The sequence below is a fragment of the Leguminivora glycinivorella genome, chromosome 13, assembly GCF_023078275.1.
Source record: "Leguminivora glycinivorella isolate SPB_JAAS2020 chromosome 13, LegGlyc_1.1, whole genome shotgun sequence".
Taxonomy (NCBI): domain Eukaryota; kingdom Metazoa; phylum Arthropoda; class Insecta; order Lepidoptera; family Tortricidae; genus Leguminivora; species Leguminivora glycinivorella.
The window spans coordinates 20,597,268-20,614,186 of NC_062983.1; the positions used below are offsets into that span (position 1 = coordinate 20,597,268).

Below are 16,919 nucleotides of genomic sequence, written 5' to 3' on the forward strand. Positions count from 1 at the left end.
GAGGAAATAGTCGAGAGCGTTTGTATGGAGAATTGATCCCTACCGTATCATCTTAATACGCGAGTGTTTAATAAGTACCTAACCATTTTTGGGTCGTTGTTCAGTTTCTCTATACAATTAATATTATTTTCTGTGCTATTTTCTGTTCTACCTGGTTCAGAAATTCTGCTAGTTAAGAAAATATTTTTCATATTGTCAAATGTCCCTTGGTGACCCAGTGACCCAAATTCGTCACTCCGACTAATCCTCACGCTCCTTCACTTTATTTGTGGGTTTCCATGCGTAAAGGGCCCATATCATTCTTCAAGAGTACAAGCTACATACATACATAGATTCACGCCTATTCCTAAAAGAGGTAGGCAGAGCATATAAAACTGTTGAAGTTTCGGTGCTCTTAGCAATTATAGGGTTTTTTTAGGCGATAGGGGGCAAAAGGAGCAAACAGGTCACCTGATGGTAAGCGATCAGCCGATCACTGTCGCCCATGGATACCAGAAACACCAGAAGGAGGAGAGTTGTCGGCCTATAAGGTGGGTGTACTCTTTTCTTGAAGTTTTGAAGGTCGTATCGGTCCGAAAACACCGCAGGCGACAGTTACTCCATTGGTAGCACCACAGACACTCGAAAGTACTTCAACATTTAGTAAAAAAATTTACTAAATATCCACCATCTAATATTTTATATTCGTTGTCTGGTTTTGAAGATATTCAGACATAACTTTTCTCATACAAATGTATCATGTAGGGTGACCACACTATGTCGGCTCCTGATTTTCCCCGCCTTTCCATTTGATTGTCATATTGAGATTGGGGAGTTTCGTTCAATTTTGATAATGATGATGATAATGATAATAGTTGATAATGATAATGATTTTGATGATGATAATAGTTGGGTTTGATAATAGTCGCGCGACGGCGATGCGACGCATACGAAATCAAACTTTGTCGATATGGAAACTTCCATAAACTAAACTTCCATAAACTAAAAATAAACTTCCATCCAGTCGCGCGACCGTCGCCCACGCAAGACACTGCGTAATACCATATTAATTCTCCATCTGCAAACTGTTTTTAGGTTATGTTCTTGGCCTAGTGATGATGTGTATTGTGTAATTTTTATCGACGTCAGGATGATAACCATATCGACATTCATGCATTAAAAAAGACATGAATGATAATTGGTAGGAAACAAAGAATATATAATACTTCACTAGTAAGAAACCAGAAATGACTGTATCTTTTGATTTATCTTTTTACAAATTCAGAGATTCGTTTTACAATTGTTTTAGAACTTTTACTAAATGATCAGATATTTTTTTTTCGGAAGGTGCTCACTCAATACACACGCACACTCCTTTTTTACAAAGAACGCCACATTCCGTCCTCCACGAAATATCCGTACAATCTAAAACCCCCGTTGATTGGTGTCGAATCGGCATAAATGAATACTTCAGTGTTGACCTTTGCCGTTCGTTTTCATGGAAATGCTGATGAAATAATAAAATTGTGATTTTGTTTGCTGTCTGTACTGGATGTATTGAACTTTTGACGGATATGTAACTATAGCTTCTGTATATTAAACCTACCTAATATTCTATGGTTATGCGCTACGTAACGTTATATATATCGTAATTATTTAATGTGATTGTGACCTGCTGTGCCGTAGCCGAATGGCATTTCTGCGACGCGAAACGAAAACGAAACGCCGCGAAAGGGTAGTATGGCTCTGTCGCGCCAATACGCACTGGCGATAGAGATAGATATCTACGAGCGTTTCGTTTCGTGAGCGTTTGTGCCATTCGGCCACGGGGCCTGTGTGCCGAATGCACAAACGCTCACGAAACGCTCACGATAATATCTCTTTTTGTTTTCATGTATAGATCTACACCAGCAAACGTACCTGTATAATGATTTAAAATTACAGAAGTCCCTCCCTTCGATCGAGTTTTAAATTACCGAAACTCGTTTCGAACGTCCTTCTTTCCACATGTATCGAAAGATTCTAAAATAGTAGTAGATTTAGCCGTTTCAGTACACATGGTGCTATTTTTCCGCACTAAGTAGTGCGCAAGTACATTACTTTGTCAGGACTAAACTTCAAAGGGCCATAATTACATATGCATTCAGAAACGTCATACAATACACGTGTGAAGATGAAATTCGAAACTCATATCGATTTAAAATCCCTTCTGTCGTATTTAAATTTATCGCCACTCGTTTCGAACTTCCTATTTTCCGCAGTTGTATTGTAAATATTGTAATTTACTAATCCCACAAGTTAATTGATACCGATTTCGAAATATCAATTCCAAACACATCAGAGACAAAAGACCATCCTGTATTGTTTAACCTACATGCACAAACTAGGATCAGGGCGGCCAATTGCCATTCGGCTACGGGGCCTGGCCCCGTAGCCGAATGGCATTTCTCCGACGCCAAACGAAAGCGATACGCCGCTGGCTCTGTCGCGCCAATACGCAAGCGCGATAGAGATAGATATCTACTAGCGCTTCGTTTCGTGAGCGTTTCGTGAGCGATTGTGCCATTCGGCTAGCCACCCTGGCCAGCGGCCAGAAACTTCGACGGAGGCTCATTTCGAAATAATAACTATACGATTTTGTATTTTATTGTTAATTTCGAATCCGTTTTCAAAATGTTTGCATTTTTTCTACAATTTACATTTAATTTGAGTCACAAAATGTAAAGCACATTTTTTTTTATTATAAACTGGCCAGTGACCTTAGTCGCACCTGAGCCTTTAGCACAACTTGCCTTGTCGCGCGCGAATCCATACTTGAAGTCGCGCTTGATGTATGGACTCGCGCGCGACAAGGCAAGTTGTGTTAAAGAGGATGATGGAAAGTGACGACAAGGCCGAAGTTGTGACACTGACATACTTACCAAAACGTGACGGATACTTTATCCACGTGGATAAGTGTTAAAATTGGAAGCATAATAAATAGCCCCGCTCATGTAGGTAAGTAGATATGTTATGGACCAAGTGATTAATAAGGGCATTATGTATAATGCCCGGGCATTATGAATAATGCCTAGCTGTTTTGGGCAAAGTGATAAATCGTTGTCTAGCCGCCATTTTTTATCACACTGCCCGGGCATTATGATACTGCTACGTGATTGTTGGGCAATTTGATAATAAGTTTAACAAGTTTGCATTAACGCCATTTTTTATCACATTGCCCGGGCATTATGATACTGCTACGTGATTGTTGGGCAATTAGATAATAAGTTTAATAAGTGTACTGGGTGTTTCCTAACAAATAATGAAATGTAAATTGTGCTTCTTGAATAAGCATACTTTTGTTGAGTAGACTTGAACAATTATGAAGGTCTTCCGATTTTTTTATACAAATTAAATACCTATTTGCTTGACGCCCTCATCGTTGTAATTGAAGTAGACTTTAAATTTAAAGTACAAGACGGTCTTTCCGACACTGACCTTAATAAAAATTAATACTTACAAATTATTTTAATAAGTCGTTGATCAAATAGTGGAAAGTAAAACAATTGATTGAAAGATAATCAGTTTCACAAAACGTACTTACTAATACTTATTATAAAGCTCTTTCGATGGCCCAACGCCTGCATTCTCCCAGGGTGTGCTGGACCATATCGTCTGCCGCGCCACATTTGACGCTATCTTCCAAGGTATCTCTCAAGACTCTGCGGCTGCCCGTAATAAGTCAGCCCCTCTTTTTCTGCTTCAAGAATACCAGAACCCGACTAAGCCGACTGACCACCATTTGCAAATGGTACTATTTTATAGCCCGGCCCCGCCTACCGCGGCACAGTGTTTGTGGTGGCATGCAGAGCTAGGTCATCATATAAGTTTATTAACAATTGCTTTTCGACACCTAAAGCGCTAATTTTATCCCTCTCCTAGCGAGAAAGGGACACTTGGTCGGCTGTGTCCTTTGTAGTTCGATATGAAACTGCATACAGTCTCTTGAACAGATCGGCACGAAATTCTGCTGAAGCTGCGCCAATCCATCTATTAGTTTTGCTACACGTTTTATTATTACTCTTCCCAGCAGAGAACGGGCATTATGTATACTTCCCAGGCAAAATTGAGCTATTCGGTATGTTATTATCACTTTGCCCAACAGAGGATGGGCATTATGTATAATGCCTGGGCAAAATTCAGCTATTCGGTGTGTCTTTTGCATATCTCGGACCTTTGGGGGGCATGCGTGGGGCCGAAGCCAACAGCACAGAGGCCCTAAAGGGTCTTAAAAGACATTTTAATCTGATATGATCTGCGCACAGTGATGATGGGCGCACAATATATGATATGATACAACCGGAGATGGTCCCCGCCTGGTGCAAAGACTATTGCAGTCCAGCACTTTTGTGTTACGATGGGAGCTAAAGTCATGGGTTATTGTTTTGTAAGTTGGATGAACAGGAGGAGACTATCGGATACCTGCCGTGACATTAAGTCTCACAATTGTAAAAGACAGGCGGTGATTTGCCAACTCATTGATTGGGCCCTGCAAAACGGCAGCACACACGGTGCGACAACAGAGCAACTCTTGAAGAGTGTCTGAAAGGTTGTCAAGAGGTGAGACTGCGGTAGCCAGATTCCGGTGATCTGTACAGCAGGCCACCGGCGTTATGACACTTTCCCATTAGTATGGATAATATTAGTATGGATTCTCATACTGTGTAATTTTCTTTGTGTAAATAAAATAAAAAATGCCTATTCTTGGGTATAAGTAATTCAGTTATGTGGTGTGTTATTATTACTTTGCCCAACAGAGTATGGGCGCTATGTATAATTCCCGGGCAAAATTCAGCTACTCGGTATGTTATTATCACTTTTCCCGACAGAGGATGGACATTATATATAATGCCCGGGCAAAATTCAGCTATTCGGTGTGGTATTATTACTTTGCCCAACAGAGGATGGGCATTATGTATAATACCCGGGCAAAATTCAGCTATTCGATATGTTATTATCACTTTGCCCAACAGAGGATGGGCATTATGTATAATGCCCGGGCAAAATTCCACTATTCGGTGTGGTATTATTTGCCCAACAGAGGATGGGCATTATGTATAATGCCCGGGCAAAATTCAGCTACTCGATATGTTATTATCACTTTGCCCAACAGAGGATGGGCATTATGTATAATGCCCGGGCAATTTAATTATTTGAATCTCACAGTGGGCACTATTCATAATGCCCGGGCATTATGTATAGTGCCCGATTTATCACTTGGTCCATAACAGATATACTTGAAGACGAATGTGTGAAAACAGAAATTAGTAAGGTCAATAGAGACTGGCTAATGAAAGTTGAACCCAGTATTTTTTTTAAAACAGCACCTCTGGATGTCGCGTCATCGATTGTCATCTGTCAGTGTGACTGTCACTTTAACGAATTTTTGTAAAAGTTAACAGCGAAATCTATAAATAATAATGAATAATACCATAAAAATTAGTAAAGTAAGCGCTGTAAATAAATGAGAAATAATAAAAAAAAACATGTTATCAATGTGTTGCCAGCTCCAATTTTTTTGAAATTGCCATATTTTTTCGGGATCAACTTTCATTAGCCATACTCTATGGATAATTGTGTCATAAGGGGAAGTTTAGTGTGCATCTGGCCTTCTTATTAATGTGACGTTATCTGGGTAAAGGGACCTTATTGTCGATGGCGCTTACGTCCCTCGTCGTCGTATTTGTACACAAATATCCCTCATAACGCAGTAAGCGCCATCGACAATATATTAAGGTCCCTTTACCCAGATAATGTCATTTTTAGCCTTTTTACTCATTGTCATAGGTGGTTTTGCGAGTCTTTTGCTACTTGCTACATACGATTAGTGGCAAACGCATCATTGTTTTTTAAACAGGCCAAATGTGATGGCCAGACTAGGCTTGTGCCGTTTCGTTCGTTGATCGGAGCGCTCCGATCTCGTTCGATCGCTCCCACGAACTAGTTCGCTCTTTTAGGTCTTTTGCTCATTGACCACTACGGTCGGAAAGATCAGAACGAATGGGACCAAATAGTGTCCAATGATACGAATAGTCCACAGATAATAACAATTCCGAGCCGAAAGGATGTAAGTAACCGAAACTTAATATGAAAACTTGACGTTTTTGTGTTGCTCTGCTAAATAGCTCGCTCTCGCTCGGCGTTCACTCGTTCTCGAATTTCTCGATCCAAACCGCTGACCGATTCACAGAGCATGGAAAGATTCAGTTCATTTCGGTCATTGATGGGATTTTATTCCTAACAGTTCATAGTTTGTGAACGACACAAGCCTAGGCCAGATACACTTCTCCTTACGGCACACTTACCCGTAATAACCTTATTGGAAGGTGTGGTGGAATTGGTAGTATGATACTCATGATATTAAAATTTGATTGACTTAAAATAGAATGAGGTCCCTGGATGCGAAATTCTCTTGTTTAGGTCCAGCCACGTAAATCACGTAGTTTGAAACGTATTCACTTAAAGTTAAATTTGTCTAATGGCTTAATAACACTTGACTACCTGTATGTGTGTGAAATATGGTAGGTATTCAAATAAATAATCTTATTTAATCTTATGGCCTAGTCTATAGTGACCCTACCTATTAGCCTATAGTCCCGGGATCAAGTCTTTATAGCAAGCGAGCTAGACTAAACTTTCGTGAAACATAATTTTTCCCCTCACTAGCTTGGAAACACGTGTTTTGTCATTTGATACCAGCGGGTAAAAACGCATTTTATCCACTAGTGGGTAAAGTAATTTGACCTTCAATAAAGTCAAATTAACTGCTTTAAAATTTGTAAAAGTAGGTAAATCTAGTAATAAAGATGATTTACCACCTGTGGAACTACTGGAAGCAATGATAAACGCATTTTTTGCGTTGTAATTTCCTCGCTACTGTGAGGGGAAAAGTTTTGTGTTACACTCGGGTGCAAATGTATTTTACTTCTCGTGTGTTAAAAAACTCGCAAGTACAGGATTCTATTCTTCAACTATAGAATCCTTTCACTTGCTCGTTTTTCAATTCCACACTCGGCGTCAAAATACAACTTTGCCTCCTTGTATAACAAATAACTATTAAATTGAGAAGCAAAGTTATACTTACTGACGCTTATCATATCGCTATTGGAGACATAAAAAAATAAAAAATATAATAAATATTACAGGACATACTTACACAGATTAACTGAGTGCCACGGTAAGCTCAAGAAGGCTTATGTTGTGGGTACTCAGACAACGATATATAAATAATATACAAATACATACTTATATACATAGAAAAAGTCCACGCCTCAGGAACATTTATATCTATGCTCATAAATAAATGCCCTTACCGGGATTTGAACCCAGGACCGCGGCTTAGCAGACAGGGTCACAGGGTCAGACGCTCGTCAAACATGTTTCGAATCAGTTGGTGACTGGTCGTTGAGTGCTTGCGGCGACTATAGCTAGCCTAGTATCGTCAATTTGTGAGAAGAACAAGAAATTTTACCTACTCATTAATATTAGACATATCTACCTACTCGTGTAAGTAGTATAGAGTAATATAGTTTTTCCGTTGGCCTTTGGAGCGATGTTATCGCTATCTATCTCAAGATATACTGCAAGGTTTGATAACAGATGTATTCGATTACTAAGATCAATAAGTACCACTTTTCTTTATTTACCATTGAAGTGGCCAAACACGAGCAATGTGAGCATTGTGCTTCTTGTATTTTTCGCGAACTTGTTAACATTCTAGAAAAGTGTCAGTATTAATATACATACTAACGTAAAAAATCGGTAAAACATGCATTTTTAAACTACACTAAAAACATATTTTTTAAATGTGCTGTGATAAGTAAATATGTATTTAAATTTATAAACATAATTTAATATTTAAATTACGATTGCCTATACGTCAATTAATAGTTACTGTTATAATATTAGTAATAAGTTACTACAAAACGAATTTATTTATATTTTCGAATGCCTACGCGAACAGCACAAATATTTGGTACATAGGAAATACTTAACCTAACCAAAAACTAAAATTTTGAAAAAACCCCTGACCGCGACATAGTGGTCCGATTTTCGTGAAACAACGTAAAAACACTTCCGACTAACTCAGCTTTCAAACTAAAAAAAATAATCTAAATCGGTTCATCCGTTCGGAAGCTACGGTGCCACAGACAGACACACACAGACAGACAAACAGACAGACAGACAGACACGTCAAACTTATAACACCCCGTCGTTTTTGCGTCGAGGATTAAAAATAATTGTTGGTATTTTTTTTTGTGAAGAACTCTGAATATTATTTGGATAATGAAAATGCGAAAAAATAATTACTATTAAACCCTTTATATAGCTACTGACACGTAGACAAAAAATTGACGGCTATTTAAATTAATTCAACTGATATAACCGTCTACAACATGTTACTGTGACCATCACAGCGACCCCTTTTGTCCTTTGTACATTTGACACTTAAGTTCTGCATCACACGGCGAAGGTGAAAAATCGTTTACAAACATTAAATTTAAATAAAGCATAACAAAATCTATTTGTTTCGCTCAATAGTACAATAGCAAATTATCTTCTAAACGAACGGCAAACAATAATAACAATAGAGTTCGACACGATACATGTCAGATGCAATTAGGATTAGCTACAGTGCGCACCTCATTAAAAACCAATTCACTACAGATATTTAAAAAACCCTTTTAACCAATTTGTAAGATCGAAATGTCCTCATAACAGGTCCGTAAACAGTTTTGTACGGAGCTCTAAAAATATCACTTTTAACGTCCAACGTCCTAGCAATTCTTACCGATACTTGGTGGTGTGCAGAACATTGATAATTTCAAATATGATGGATCTTGGAACAAAAGTGGTCTTACCATGTCTTCTAATCGCCTACACTTACGCCGTAAGGGCCGAAAGATGGGGTAAAGGAAGCAGTCTTAAATACATCGACAATCTATCCTCCAGCCCCGATGATTCTTCTTCTGAGAGCCTCAAAATTTGGACTTACCGTGATTCGAGTGGTTCTAGAGATGTGAGGATCGACAGTGGGATCGTCAGGGGACATTTGGAGAAAGACAGCGATGCGGAGTACTATGCGTTCTTGGGGATACCTTATGCTGCAGCACCTACTGGGAGTAGCCGGTTTATGGTGAGTAGATTTAACGCATAAATTCCGTATGCTTTCTACCTTTTAAAGGAATTTGGTGCCGTTTACCGAAACGGTAGTAAATGAATGACAAGCAAGCAAGGTTGTTTGTTATTTTCTTTCGCGGCGTTGACTTACATTTGTTAGTAATTGTCTCCAAAAAGTCTTGAGTTAGGTTGTATTAACTATATTTTATAGCTACTATTTATTTAATGTAGGTAGGCATGAGGATGTCAATTTGTACTTGATCCTTTGATTAAAAAAAAGATATTTACAATTTTATACCAACAAACAACCAAGACCATATGCTTCTTTTTATTATTTTTAACGAGTATTTCTTTTTCTTTTCAAGCCTCCATTCCCTCCAAAACCATGGGTGAACGTATTCTACGCGAACAAGACAGTGATGTGCCCTCAGTTGGGCATGGGCGAGGAGAACTGCCTCGTCGTCAACGTGTTCACTCCCACCTCCCTGCGCACGCAGCTCCCAGTACTCGTCTACATCCACGGAGGCTCCTTCCTCATGGGCGCCGGACCCACCAAGGGCCTCGGACTCCTCGTCAAACAGAACTTCGTCGTAGTCACATTAAACTACAGGCTCGGAGTACTTGGCTTCCTATGTCTAGGCATAGAAGAAGCACTTGGAAACGCCGGGCTCAAAGACCAAACCGCGGCACTACAATGGGTCCAGAGAAACATTCAGCAATTCGGAGGAGACCCTGCCATGGTGACCATTTACGGCATGAGTGCTGGCGCGGCCTCCGTTGAGTATCACATTCTGACTGCCCCAGACGGCTTGTTCCAAAAGGCTATCATCGAATCCGGATCTGCCACCTCCGTCTGGTCGGTAGATTCTGAGCCAATTGATACTGCCAAGCGTTTCGCTAATATGCTCAAATCAGATTCACCGATCAGGAACTTGGAAGAACTCGTTAACTTCTTGCAGTTTAAAACGGCAGATGAACTAAGCGAAGCAAACTATAGGTACTATCGCTCTTTAACGGATGGGACATTCGGCTTTGTACCATGTGTAGAGAACAAATATAATTCCCGAGATGCGTTCATATTAGATCCACCTTATGAGTTATTAGAGTCTCGAAACTTTTCAGATGTTCCAATAATGTTTATACATAGCTCCCTAGAAGGTCTCTTCTTAAGAAGCGCAGAATATTATGAGCTAGATTACAAAATTGGTATGAACGATAATTTCCTAGCGTATGTGCCAAAAGATCTTAACGTAGACAGAGAACCGACAAGGAAACCAGTAGTGAAGAAGATAAAACGGGAATACTTTGGCCCTAAGGGGGTGGTAGACGACGGGCAGTTGTTGGGATATTTGAATTATTTCGGGGATTCTCTTATAATGCATGGAATGTATACTTCTGCAGAAAAGTACGCTGAACCTAGTAAACCGGTGTATTGGTTAGAATTTGGATATAAAAGTGAGAGAGGAGGTTACGAGCAGTTCTACGAGTACATCAACCTGCCTGGGCACGGAGACGTGGCGAGGAACCTCATATCAACAACGCCGATGACGAGCCGGAGTGACAGACTGACTGTGACGCGGCTAGCAAGACTAATAGGAAACTTCGCCAAGTTTAGGTGAGTTGTTTATAAGAGCCATCTCACACTAGCGTCTTTCAAGCGCCGAAGTCAAGCCAGCATTTTTTTTTAATAAAAAAAAATGAAAATGAAATAATATTTTTCAAAAAGTTGTTGCATCAACTTAGACGCTAGTGTGGGGCGTTAATATTATATGTTACATACGAGTCAAAACGTAAGGTATATTATACTATACATAGATGCATCCGGCCCTTCTTTTTCAAAACTCACGCGTCGAATTATGACTATTCCAAGGGCAACCTAATCTCAACTACGACTGTTACAGACAGCTATGTTAGCCTGATGTTTCAGTACCTTGGTGATTATTTTAGACACCACAGTCTTCATTCTGAATGAATTAAAGGAGTTTAAAGATCTGACATTACACCTCACAAAATGTCATTTGATACTCTAAGAACAAATTAAATTACTTTCATAGAAAATATTTTAACTTGTTATTTTAAGTAGTAACACTACTATTATGTTCTAAACATTAAATAAATGTCATATACAAAGAAAAAGTGACCAAAGCCTCCAGTGCTCCGAGCTGGAATCGAACCAGCGTACTCCGCTTACCGGGCGAATGCCAGAACCACTCGGCTATCGGTCCACGAAAGCAAGGGTCGAAATTTCTAAGTATATGACATTTCCGAAGGCTCGTGGCGCCCTCTGGCCATCCCTGAGGTAGAACAGTATGGTTCGACCTCCTAGAAATGTCATATACTTAGAAATTTCGACCCTTGCTTTAGCCGAGTGGTTCTGGCATTCGCCCGGTAAGCGGAGTACGCTGGTTCGATTCCAGCTCGGAGCACTGGAGGCTTTGGTCACTTTTTCTTTGTATATGACATTTATTTAATGTTTATGTCATTTGATATTTTGCCAGTCGCTTTTCGGTGAAGGAAAACATCGTGAGGAAACCGGACTAATTCCAATAAGGTCTAGTTTACCCTTCGGGTTGGAAGGTGGCAGTCGCTTTCGTAAAAAAAAGTAAAAAGGAACCCGTGCTCATCACACAAATAAATGCCCTTACCGGGATTCGAACTTAGGACCGCGGCATAGCAGGCAGGGTCACTACGCGCTATGCCAGATCGGTCGTCGATCGGACTCTTTAATAGGTATGGAAAATCATAGTTTTTTTTTTCTTTTATTTAAGCATATCATTAAAGTTTCGCCAAACTGTAAAACAGTTTGTTGGCGATGCGCTCCATCTTATCTAAAAATAACAATCTACCTGTTAGATACACTACCTACAGACAGTACATCTGTTTCCAATAATGAACCCTATTTCGACGCCACACGAGTAATTATGCCGGTAAACACATTTCAGTTGAATTCCCCAGTTCAAAGCATATTTGAACTAATCTTTTTTAGCGACCCAATATCAACGCGGACAATGGGGCATTTGATTTGCAGCAAACTCAACGACTTTAAAGATTATAAACATGTTTCTTTGATTTTTTTCAGCGACCCAACCCCAACGCACACACCAATGCTGCCAGTGAAATGGCCGATCATCCAGCCAGGCAACTTCACATACCTCCACCTTCACCAGGACTTCAGCGTGCGACAGCTTTACAACAGCACGAGAAAACGGCTGTGGGAGGAGCTGTACGCTATGTACAGGAAGCCTGTTACGCCTGTCAATCCGTTCATATACATTTAGATCCAAAAAAAACTGTTGGTTATACGCTGTGGTTGTATTCTTTCTACTCCCATACCACAGTAGGTATAATAAAGAGTACTGTGGCTTCCCACTGAAAGTGCCGCCTACTGGACTAAGAGCCCAGGGCTCCAGACCTTCCTCAAATTCTCAAGGATGAAACTCACTTCGTATCAACGTTTAATGTCTGCATAATTATTACCTAGTTCGGCCCGTCGGCCATTTTTTTGCTGCAAGGTTTTTTTTTTAAACACTAACTTTCCTGAAATTCTCAAGGCAGATTTTTATGTATGTAATAGAAAAGACTATAAGGATTTGAAAATCATTATTTCTAGACCATTTCCGACGGCCGTAACTTTTACGACAAGCTTGAAAGGCTCTCTAACATACCCTGATTTCTCAAGCTACGGCCGGCGCAAATGGTTAGGAAATGATAATTATCAGTATTGTCTAACACATATAGGTATATAAAAATAGCCTTGAGAATGTAAGGAAAGTAAGTGTATTTAAAAAAACCTTATAGCAAGAAATTTGCTGACCGGCCGAACTAGGTAATATGCAGACATTAAACGTCGATATGAACTCTTCATTATCCCAAAGTTTCATAAATAAAATAAATAAATATTGGGGACACCTAACACAGATCAACAACTAAGCGACGATATGCATACTTATATACATAGAAAACATCCATGACTCAGGAACAAATATCTGTGCTCATCACACAAATAAATGCCCTTACCGGGATTTGAACCCAGGACCGCGGCTTAGCAGACAGGGTCACTACCGACTGAGCCAGACCGGTCGTCATCGTCGTCATCCTTGAGAATTTGAGGAAGGTCTAGCGGCTCTGGGCTCTTAGTCCATATACCCTGTCAAGAACGCGATCAGTCGCTCTGTCCTGTCTCACTCACACAAGCATGGTACGCGTTCGCCTACACGAGCTTAGACTGTGTGCGTAGGAACGCGCTTCTTTCATATATTTGATCGCCAGTGTCCGAGGTGTGCTAATGGTATGGTTAATCGGATAAAAATAATTGTTAGATTTAGTCGGGTATGAACAAATAGATAGATTAGATATTCCCCAGGATTTTATACATACCTACATAGATAACTATTCCACAGGATACATAATACATAATTATGTTGTTCCCATTAAGAAAAACCTCATTATTATTTCATACGAGCCCCAATGCAAATGATATCGTCTAGTATGAAAAAAATGTTATGTCCTAACTTCGACCTCAAAATTCAGGATGAATTAGATGATTAGTAGAACATGTAACATAAAAACAAGAGAGCTTATAATGCATATTTTATTTATTCAAAACATAAATTAACAATTTTCCTCACTAGTAAACAAAAAAACATAATTTCACCAAATGTAACACTCGCAAAAATGTTCGTCTTCAGCGTAGCCGATGCAGAAAAGAACAACTACCACTTGGTGGCGTCACCTTTTGCATCTAAAACGGCCTTAATTCTGAGCGGCATTGTATCTACCAACTGTCTATACTCCTCAGGGGTTATTCCATTCCAGACACCCACAAGTTTCTCCTTAAAATCAGCTTTGGATTTAGAAGGATCTTTTCGCAACTTTTTCTTCATTTACCACTACAAAGTTTTTATGGGAGACAAGTCTGGACTGCTGGATGGCCATGATATGGTAGGAATTTGTTTTTGTTTCAGCCACTCCATCGTTGTCTTGCCAGTATGACATAAGGCACCATCTCGTTGAAAAGTAAATCCATTTATATACTTGAACTTTCTTATAGACGGTAGTGAACTCTATTCCAAGATGCTTTTGTATTTCTCTGCATTGACGGTTCCATCTATAAATTGCAGACATCCCACACCCTGTGCCGACATACAGCCCCAAATCATTTAAAGATGCTGGAAACTACACCTTGCGTTCAAGACAGTCTTTGTGAAATGCATCTCCTTTATCTTGAATGACTTTACTTCGTTCATCGCCAACTATGACCTCAAATTTGGATTTGTCGCTCCATATTATTTTTCGCCACTGATCGGCAGTCCAGTTTCTGTACTTTTGTGCAAATTTCAACCTGTTAGTTTTCTGCTTTTGAGTAAGTAATGGTTTCTGTTTAGCGGTGTGAAAACCGAAGCCCAATATTTTCATTACTGTCTTTCAGGTATCGACTGAAATGTTTATTTTGATCGCGTCATGCCATAGTTAGGTAAGTTCTCCTGGTCTTGCATGACGATTTTTCCTGATGATGCTCCTCAAAATCCTGTTTTCTCTTTGGCAGTTATTCTTCGACGGCCAGATTTATTTAAACAGGAGACGGTTCCGTGTTTTAGTTGATGCTGGATGATTGTATGCGCCGTAGATCTTGGCAAAAAAAGGTCTTTGGATATTTTGGAACGTAGATTTGCCGCTATTGTTACTGGAAATTATAATTTTCCTCACTGATTCAGGCACCGACTTACCTCTTGCTATTTTGGTATAAAAATGTTGTAGAATAATTATATTTTTTACAGAATTTACCTTTTTATGTAGCCGTATATCATATCAGACGACTTATAATATTATTAATTCAATTTAAAATATTATTGTATAATATTAATCTTACTAAACTATTTTTATTTAAAATAGACGACCTATTATGCCTCAAATATGAACTAGGCGTATTTTTTTGCTTTAGATATGTTATTTTTATGATATGATTATATTAAAACATATAACATTAGGGCATTTTGTACGGCGCAAGATTAAACTAGTTTTAATGGCTTAGTGTGTCGTGTATTCCATTTATCATCAAAGTCAATCTGGGTTTAAATACCAGTTTCGGAAATAAATATCGCACGTTGAAGTGTGACTAGACGATATCATTTGCATTGGGGCTCGTATTGGGAAATCTTTAGAGTTAGATTTGACAAAAAGTGACAAGTAACAAATTTCAAAAATAGATCAAGAAAAAAACACAATATTAATTTTTGGTGGTGGTTTTTCAAAGATCATTTATTTTTCAGTGAAAATACAAGCGGTAAAATAAAAAGTACAAAATTATTTATTAAAGTAGGTAAGTATTTAAACTCATGTTTTTTTTTTTTTTATGGGATAGGAGGCAAATGAGCAGACAGGTCGCCTGATGGTAAGCGATCACCGCCGCCCATGGACACCCGAAACACCAGAGGTGTTGGAGGTGCGTTGCCGGCCTTTAAGATGTGAGATATTTCTCATTTTGACGTCAGAAACGCAAGGTTAAAATCTTTCGGGCTCCTAAAATTACACTTAATATTTTGGCTATTACTATTATACAGGGTGCCCGGTAATTAATGGACAACCTTTTATCCACCAAGAGGGCACCTTATACTGGTCCAGAAAATCGACTTTAAGGTTTAGTAAAAGTAGCCTGGTTTTCGAGATTTTCACACTTTTTAAAATTTTAGGTAACTTAGTATTAAAATTTTAAAAAGTGTGAAAATCTCGAAAACCAGGCGACAGGCCTTTTATAACCACCAAGAGGGCACCTTATACTGGTCAAAAAAAGGTTTAGTAAAAGTCGCCTGGTTTTCGAGATTATTACAATTTTTTAAATTTTAATACTACCTAAAATTTTAAAAAGTGTGAAAATCTCGAAAACCAGGCGACTTTTACTAAACCTAAAAGTCGATTTTCTGGACCAGTATAAGGTGCCCTCTTGGTGGTTAAAAGGTTGTCCATTAATTACCGGGCACCCGGTATACCGAATATATAGTTATACCTACTGGGCATTTTCCGCAGCAAGACGAAATCATTGTGCCTATTTTGCGTGAATGTAACATGTAATATACTGAAAATATGTACGAAATGTAAATTTCAGCAACGTTGGCATAATTCCTCTGGCGAGTGCATTCATATTATTACGTACAGAGAAACTTTTGAGTTGCAACCATCATAAATTACCCGTTGGCGAGTGTCCAAGCAAGTAGGTAACTTATTTTGATTCGTACTCAACAGGATAGATATGTTATATTTTATATATTTTTTGCAGCTACTGACATGCACGTAATTGACTGAGCAAGTCAAAAAAAAAGACCGGGGCAAAAATGCATTCGTATGATAAAAAGTTAATTTTAAATGTAATTTTATGTAATGTACCTAGTTTGGGTTAAATTGTGACGTACAGCCTGGCAAAAAAAAAGTGTAGGAATGGAACTTACTTTTTTGCCATGGCAACACTTGAACTTTTTTCATTTAAGGCCGGCAACAGACAGTCTTAAAAATTCATAATCTTAGAAAAGATTTGTATGCAAACTGACACTGACAGATCTGTCAGTGTCAGATCTGACAGATCTGTCAGTGTCAGTTTGAACTGTCAGTTTGCATACATTTTTTTTTTAAGATTATGAATTTTTAAGACTGTCTGTTGCCGGCCATAGGGCACGCCACAGACAGTCTTAAAAATTCATAATCTTAAAAAAGATTTGTGTGCAACCAAATCATGCATGCAAATCTTTTTCAAGATTATGAATTTTTAAGAATGTCTGTTGCATGCCTTA

The 16,919-nt window shown here is 38.9% G+C and overlaps 1 protein-coding gene across 2 annotated transcripts; it reads left to right on the forward strand.

Moving 5' to 3' along the window:
* Positions 1 to 7,808: 7,808 nt before the first annotated feature.
* Positions 7,809 to 12,443, forward strand: LOC125232361 (esterase E4-like). 2 transcript variants are annotated; one of them, XM_048137993.1, is made up of 4 exons: positions 7,809 to 7,837; positions 8,971 to 9,154; positions 9,504 to 10,753; positions 12,218 to 12,443. In XM_048137993.1, exons 1-4 carry the CDS (start codon positions 7,824 to 7,826, stop codon positions 12,414 to 12,416), a joined length of 1,647 nt encoding a protein of 548 aa, XP_047993950.1. In that variant the 5' UTR covers positions 7,809 to 7,823; the 3' UTR covers positions 12,417 to 12,443. The 2 variants fall into 2 exon arrangements, with proteins under 2 accessions (XP_047993950.1, XP_047993949.1); XM_048137992.1 differs by lacking the exon at positions 7,809 to 7,837 and having other exon boundaries at positions 8,273 to 9,154.
* Positions 12,444 to 16,919: the final 4,476 nt, after the last annotated feature.